This window comes from Silurus meridionalis, chromosome 12 (genome assembly GCF_014805685.1).
Source record: "Silurus meridionalis isolate SWU-2019-XX chromosome 12, ASM1480568v1, whole genome shotgun sequence".
In the NCBI taxonomy this organism is placed as follows: Eukaryota; Metazoa; Chordata; class Actinopteri; order Siluriformes; family Siluridae; genus Silurus; species Silurus meridionalis.
Genome location: NC_060895.1, coordinates 23938903 through 23946549, shown reverse-complemented (window position 1 = coordinate 23946549; position 7647 = coordinate 23938903). Strand labels below are relative to the sequence as shown.

At 39.9% G+C, this 7647-nt stretch overlaps 1 protein-coding gene across 4 annotated transcripts in view; it reads right to left on the bottom strand.

Annotated features, from left to right (window-relative positions):
* Positions 1 to 584: 584 nt before the first annotated feature.
* Positions 585 to 7647, bottom strand: part of gdpd5b (glycerophosphodiester phosphodiesterase domain containing 5b) — a 56970-nt gene continuing 49907 nt past the window's right edge. Inside the window, exons 13-18 of one of the 4 annotated variants that reach the window (XR_006927465.1) lie at positions 7399 to 7546; positions 6725 to 6807; positions 4677 to 4691; positions 2089 to 2201; positions 1643 to 1985; positions 585 to 660 (exon numbers count right to left, since the gene is read on the bottom strand). Coding sequence is in view for 2 of the 4 variants with exons in the window: in XM_046862385.1 (XP_046718341.1) it covers positions 593 to 660; positions 2089 to 2201; positions 4677 to 4691; positions 6725 to 6807; positions 7399 to 7546 (427 nt within the window). In the remaining 2 variants the exon portion in view is untranslated. The remainder of the gene's footprint in view (positions 661 to 1642; positions 1986 to 2088; positions 2202 to 4676; positions 4692 to 6724; positions 6808 to 7398; positions 7547 to 7647) is intronic. The other 3 variants (XR_006927466.1, XM_046862385.1, XM_046862386.1) reach the window with 3 other exon arrangements.

Below are 7647 nucleotides of genomic sequence, written 5' to 3'. Positions count from 1 at the left end.
GTTCCGAAGGCACACGATTGTATGACATGATGAGACCCAAACCTGTTCCTGTTCACAAAGCCAGCTTCATGGTAAAATACTTCACATGGGTTGGAGTGGAAGATCTTCTGCTCTAGAGCTCCCAGGCCTCCTCACCTCATCTACATCAGTACCTTACTTTAACACGTGACAATGTGGCTGAATGAATCTCTCACAAAATCTAGTAGAACATGGAGGTTACATATTCTGGTGTCCACAAACTTTTGCCCGTATAGTGTGTTTTATAAACCACACATACACACACACAGCATGGTTGGAAATGTTCCTCATATCCTGGGTTGCATTCGATCTTCTACGAAAGTAAAAGCGGTTTTTATTGTGCACTTGGACGCGGATCGGGCCACAGACCCCAAAAAAAAAAAAACCTATACAAAATATACAGTACACCGATGTTCTGGGGCTCACAGAGAGGAGAAGAACATGGAGGAAGAAGAGAAAAACGTGGCAGGGCGCTGAGGAAAAGCAGAGAGGTTTGAAAAGAACTGACAGCAAATCAGGCAGCGGGATCAAGAAGCAGATCCGGCAGTTGGAATTTGTACGTTTTGTGTGGGATTCAGTGAATGCCCTGATTGGTGTAGCAGTCGAACCCGTTTTCCTCACAGCCGACCCCATCGCTGACCTCTGCGCACACACACACACACACACACACACACACACACAGACCAGATCAAGTCTTTCCACACTACATTACACACATTTATAGCAGACAAATGACTTTAAACACATGGTATAATATATAAATATATCTGTGCTCTGATTGGTTCTCTTGAAGCCGCACTGGAGCCAATCACAACCATCTCTCCATATGCTGAGTCATCTAGCTGGAAGCTGGATCTGGCAGTCCAATCACGTAAACAATCTCTTTCTCTCTTCATCCTAAGACTTGTGATGACTGAATAATGGAGCACATATTCTTTTTTCCCTCTTTTTTTTATTTATTTACTTTTATTTATCTTGCTGGAGGAACTGCTGAAGACCTTCAAAAACATCTACATTCTAAAATAAAGTAAAGAAATGTCCCTATTTGGTGTGACTACTGCTTTAAAAAAAACAAAGGTCTTCAATAGTCTCAGGAAAATGTCAAAAGTTTTGGGACACCTGACTGTTTTCCAACCTATATGCAGTTCTTCCCATCACTGGTACCACAAAATTATGTGGAACGTCTTTAAATGCTGGAGCATGAACATTTTCCTCAAACCTGCTCCAGCATGATGATGCCCCTGTGCACAAAGTGGAGGTGCAACTCTATAAAAATATGAATTACTTTGGTTGGAGTGGAAGATCTCCTGCTGTAGAGCTCACACACTATTGAACATGATGAAAGGGAACGCTGACTGCACCCCTAGGCCTCCTTCTCTTACTAACACCCTTCTGGCTGAAGGAATCTCACACAAATCTCCACAAAATCCAGTGGAGCATCTCAGAAGATTGGCGGTCGGACGCACACAGCAATTTTATAGTCAGGTGTCCACAAACTTTTAGCCAATCAGTTTATTTTTTGTTGCTGGGTTTATAGAATCAGACCCAGGATGGATGATGGATGGATGGATGATGGATGGATGGATGGACTGATAAAATCAAAGATGAAATGAAAGTTACTCACCATGAAAAGAGCACTGGTCAGGGCAACCAGAGCCATTTATGAGCTACGACTGGATGGATGGATGGATGGATGGATGGATGGATGGATGGATGGATGGATGCAGTGAGAGGTAATGAGAAGATGGCTCAAGCTGGTGCAGGATGGTTGAGAATTTTTTTTCAGAATGGTGCGGGGTGGAGAAGGAGAGTTGAGGATAAAGGAGGTTGGTGCATGGTGGATCAGGATGGTTGAGGACGGTTCAGGGTGGAGCAGGGAGGTGCAGGATGGATGAGGATGATGCAGGATAGGAGATAAGGTGAAGATGAAGGGTTACATCTGGGGTTAAACTGCTACTGTTGCTGACCTTTAGGAAACGTCAGAACCATTTAGATCCATGAAGACATCATGGAGCTCTGAGTAAAGTACAAATTGAAACACACACACACACACACACACATTCCCTTTACCAGAGAAGATGAGCTTCTCCTTCATGATGTTGACGTCTCGGCTTGACCTCCTAACAGCGGCACTCAGCATGATCTGCTCCGGGTTGTACTTATGCATACCACTCATCCTCCACCTACACACACACACACACACACACACACACACACACGTCTCATTATTGATCTTTTGTTAGTATTTACATGAATAAACCTAAATAGCATGTACAACTAAACTGTATGTAAACTTTACGGGTTCATGGCTTTAATTCTTGAAAGATTTCAGGGCCTTTTATAATTTTTCTTTAAATAAATAAATAAAAACCTTCGATTTCCTCAGAGATCAGATTTCTCCAAAACACACCGCACTATTATTATTTCTGTAACTGTACCATCTCATGTCACTGATCATTATTTATTTATTTATGTATTTTTTTTGTCTAAGTTGTTGTAAACCTTTTAAAAATACACCGTATGACCGGAAATTTGTGGACCCCTGACAGTAAGATCGGTATGTGCTTTCTGAACATCTTGCTGCTATAAAACCTCCACTCTTCTGGGAAAACATTCCGGAGTGTGTTTGGAGGAGGCCTGGGGGTGCGGTCAACGTTCATCCCAACAGGGTGGAGATCGGAGCTCAATAGCAGGAGATCTTCCACTGCAACCCATATACAGAAGATCTTCATGGATCTGACTTTGTGCACAGAGACACCATCATCAAGTGAAGGGAAAATTTCATGCTCAGGAATCCAAAGACTTCAAGTTTATGTGGAACATTTTGGGAAAGAACCACATTATGGTTGGAACAGTCAGGTGTCCTAATACTTTCGGTCACACAGTGTATGGTTTTCTATGGAGTAGAGGTCGAAAAGCATGGCGTGAAGAGGGTCTGGGTTAGATGTGTGTTTGTCATGTGTATGTTTTACACGTGTTACTGTTAACAATAAATGGTGAAAAGGTATTAAATAAGTAGAACACTGAACCCTGGTGAGATATGAAATCACTGGTGTCTTACAGTGTCTCTATTTGCCCTTTGCTCAAGCTTGAGGGTGTGTGTGTGTGTGTGTGTGTGTGTGTGTGTGTGTGTGTGTGTGTGTTTCTCGGTCCGAGCACAGACACACAGCTATAAATAACTGACTTTTAGTGCAGGTTCGTGTGATTAATGCAGAGCCACCATCCATCTCAGACATGCTGCCTCCATCGCTCTACCAGGAGAAATTTACATCTCAGCTCCGACGGGAGCGAAAAAGAAAAAGCTCAGCGCTTCAAGCTTTAAATAATCGTGTCACAGGCTAACAGGCTACTGTCAGGGACAAAGGCTCAACACCACCCTCTAGTGGACACAATTAGCAGTATAACTGTTATTAATCTCAAACTTAATTAAATAGTATTTGTATATCTGACTTTTACAGTGTTCTATAAACCATTAGAATCCTATTGGACATGAAAAATGGGAATGCTGACTGCACCTCAGGCCTCTTCACCTCTCCTTCATCAATACCTACATTTTTCTACCACTCGTGTGGATGAATGAATCTCACACAAATCTCCTTAGAATCTAGTGGAACATCTTCTCAGAAGAGTGGAGGTTTTTGTAACAGTAAGTTGGGACTAAATGTGTAACCGGATGTTAAAAAGAAAATGTGAATTTTATGCTAAGGTGTCCACAGACTTTTAGCCATTTATTGTATTAATAGAAAAAATACTTTTTACTCCCATAATATTTATAGCAAGTTCAATTTTTGTCATTAGACCATCTTTGAACCTCCTTTATTTATTTATTCATTCATCTATATTCATTGCAAAATTCGCCATTTATAAACAAAAAGGTTGTTTGGGATAATTAATTGTTCTTAGCATCCTAGAAAGGTTTTAATGTAAAGGTATATTTTACTTTTACCCACAAACTATATAGCAGGGTGCATACTTTTGCACTGGGCTCTGAGTAATACATTTTGGGCACCTACAACAGCATTATGTTACACCTTATAGAGTGAGAATATACTGTAGAGTGATGATTAACTATCCTACAGAAACAGAGAAATACGTGGTTGCAGATGTTTTTGTGATGTGAAATGTGAAACTCCAGACAAAAAAAAAACAAAACTTCACTGTGTTTTAAAATGATTATATAAAATATATATATTTTATATATTTATTAGATAGATAGATAGATAGATAGATAGATAGATAGATAGATAGATAGATAGATAGATAGATAGATAGATAGATAGATAGATGGATAAAACAGACAGACAGACAGACAAAACAAATGACTAGAAGACAGAATAGAAGAAGACAGACAAAACAGATAGCAAACAGATAGTAGACGGACAGACAAAACAGATATTAGACAGACAGACAAAACAGACAGACAGACAGACAAAACAGATAGTAGACAGACAGACAGACAGACAGACAGATGAAACAGATAGTAGACAGACAGACAGACAGACAGACAAACAGACAGACAGACAAAACAGATAGTAGACAGACAGACAGATAGACAGATAGATAGAGAGATAGAGGAATAGATGCGTGTAAAAAGAGAAACAGAGAATAGATATGCGCAGTAGCACAGCATTGTGGGTCGGTAGAAGTGACCCAGTTACCTGATCATGTGATAGCTGAGAGATGCCAGAATGCAGCAGAGAAGAGGAGCATGCACATCAGCAGAAGAAGAGGAGGAGGAAGTGGAGAAGGAAAAGGAGGAGGAAAAGGTACAAAGGGCACAAGGATAACAGCGTTAAAAGAAGGAATCAAGAAGTCAGTCCAGAAGCAGAAGCTGAAATCACGAGGCCGAGCACTAAACCCCACCGTGATGAGTGTGAACAGAGTGATGGAACATCTGAGCACATCTCTTTATAATAGAAACACCGTCACTGCTCATGCAATCGCTCAATCATCAGGCACAAAACGTCCCTAAAAACCCGTCCTTTCACCCCCTCCCCCATTCTATATTTCTTTTTTTTCAGATTATTATTATTATTACTATATTCTTTTAAAGGCTATTAAACAAGAGAAATCAAACAAGTACAGACCAAAACCCTTTCTTTTTTTATTAATTAGGGAATTAATGGCATTAATGCTTTTTTATCCATTTATAGTTACGTTCAATGACATAGGCGACAAAAAGATATCTTTGTTCCAGCGATGTTCTCTCACAATCCTAAATATTTTTTTCTCTCTTGAAGTAAATAGAACATTAATGCTGTTTTGTCACTTTTGATAAAGTTCTTAAATCAGTTCTTAAATCGGTCCTGACCCAGTACCAGGCCATGGAAGAGTTCCTACAGGGTTACCAGAATGTTCTGGAGACAACAACAGATGTATAGTCTGGATGTACGTGTGTGTTAGATTACAAATGATCAGACTATCACACTTATCAGAAGATTGGAGGCATTGAGTCTTTGATGGTTTTGAGAAGCTCCTGCATGTTCCTTTTTGTTTCTAAGCAACACGCTCCGTGATGTAACGCTACTAAGATTTCCTTTCACCAAAACAAATCTATAAATGTTGAGACCTTCTATTGTATTTTCATTGAAAAAAATTCCTCTCAGGATCCTGTTCTTCACTAGTTGGAGATTTCTTTCTTGTGATCCAGTTGATCTCAGAGCAGTTCAATAGGATTTAGTTGCAGTGACTGAGCAGGTCATTCCATGATAGCTATCACTCCAGACCACTGTCTGCTCTCTAACTAACTCTAACAGAACTCAGATGCCCCATTTGGACTCCACAGAACTTTCTTTCACTCATTCACTGTCCAATATATACTGAACTACCCATAAACTCAGCAGTCAGGGTCAGCAAACCCTTCTCAGCTGGTCTAAACACTACTAGAAGAACCAACCTACATTTACAACCTAAATTCAGATTTCCATGAAATTGTATAAATTTATTCCCAACAGTTTATTCTCTTCATTTCGTAGTGTTTCTCTCGGCTGCACTGCTTCCAGTACGTGGATGTGGATGTTAGATTTTATTGTCCAATCAGATTTCAGCCTCGATGTGCTGCCATGTCAATCTAATCTGCCCAGAGCCTTCAGAATCAGTACTGCTGGACTTTTACCATAGAGAATATTACCAACAGCTCTGTTTCTTTAACCAATCAGATTTCAAATTCGCCTCTTCAGTGTATAGAAGTGTGGAGGTTTTGTGTTCTTAATGAACAGCATTGTAGTTTTATTAACTTCATAAGAGAGAATAAAAGTGTAAATGAACAGAGCTGGAACAAATTTGGAACAAATATTGATCGCAGCGCAAAAAAAAAAAAAAAAAGGTTGTTATTCTTCTAATTAATCAAAAAAATTCAATGTGTGACTGGTGTGATATAAGAGGAATAAAATTATGAATATTTTTATATAACAACATCCGGAGTGTTTTAATTAGTACGTATTTAATGTCTCTCTTTTTTACAATAATGAATATAATAATAATATTAATAATAATAATAATAATAAAAACCCATTTAACAAAAAATGTAAGAAGTCTAGGCAATCTAGGCATCCATGATAAACAGAATGACAGACGGATACAGATTAAAAAATAGGTGTATATAAAGCACATATACATTACACAGATTTATTATAACGGCCCTGTCTTGCCTTGCATGCCCCATGTGTGTGTGTGCGCAATACGCAATTAAACAAAAAGTCCCTACTTCTGAAAGACGAAAATCCCCAGGACCAGAGCGAAAGAGACGAGATCTGTGGCGACCCAAATCAGGCAGTACTCCTCTGGACTCTGCAACAGAAACAGCGACATGACCAAGCAGACACTAGATGGCGCCAAAAAAGAAAAAAGGTCTCTTCATCGAAATTTTCCAAAACAGCCCACATGAGATGAGCGACTCAATTCTGTTTCCTGTGTAATGCACTGTGTAGCGTCTATGGGAGTCATGTGATAAAAGAACCAGAAGAGAAATAATCTACTCAATTGTGTTTCCTGTACAGAATTTTCTGTGTGACGCTTTGCTCATGAACATCCAGTAGAAAATGTACGAATCATTCTTTTAGACGACTCGTTCTTCTGAGTCACATTAAAGACTCGTTCAAACCAAACAAATCGTTCAATAACGACTCATCATTACTTTGGGATGAACTGGAACTGCACCCCAGGCCTCCTCACCTTCTCACCCACATCACTGCCTGACTTTACTTACACCTTTGTGGTTGACGAATCTCCACAAAATCCTCCCAGAAGTCTGTCTGAATGTGGATGTGGATGTTCAAAAAGTACAAACCAAACTTATTGTCAGGTGTCCAGAAACTTTTGTCCATATCATGTCTATCTAATCTGTGAGTGTGAGTGTGAGTGTGGGTGTAAGTCTCTCACCATCAGCCACAGAGGTGATAGAACTTTCCGGAGGATCTGCGGTGCTTCAGAGGAGACGGACGACACGCCGCTACACCAAAGTACAGAGTATAACCACGGCTTGTTCACGGTGTACAGAGTCACGCTCACGTTACCAGCTGTGTACATCCTGTCACACACACACACACACACACACACACACACACACACACACACACACACACACACACACACACATTATATCAAGTCCTGAAAAAAAGTAAGAAGCTC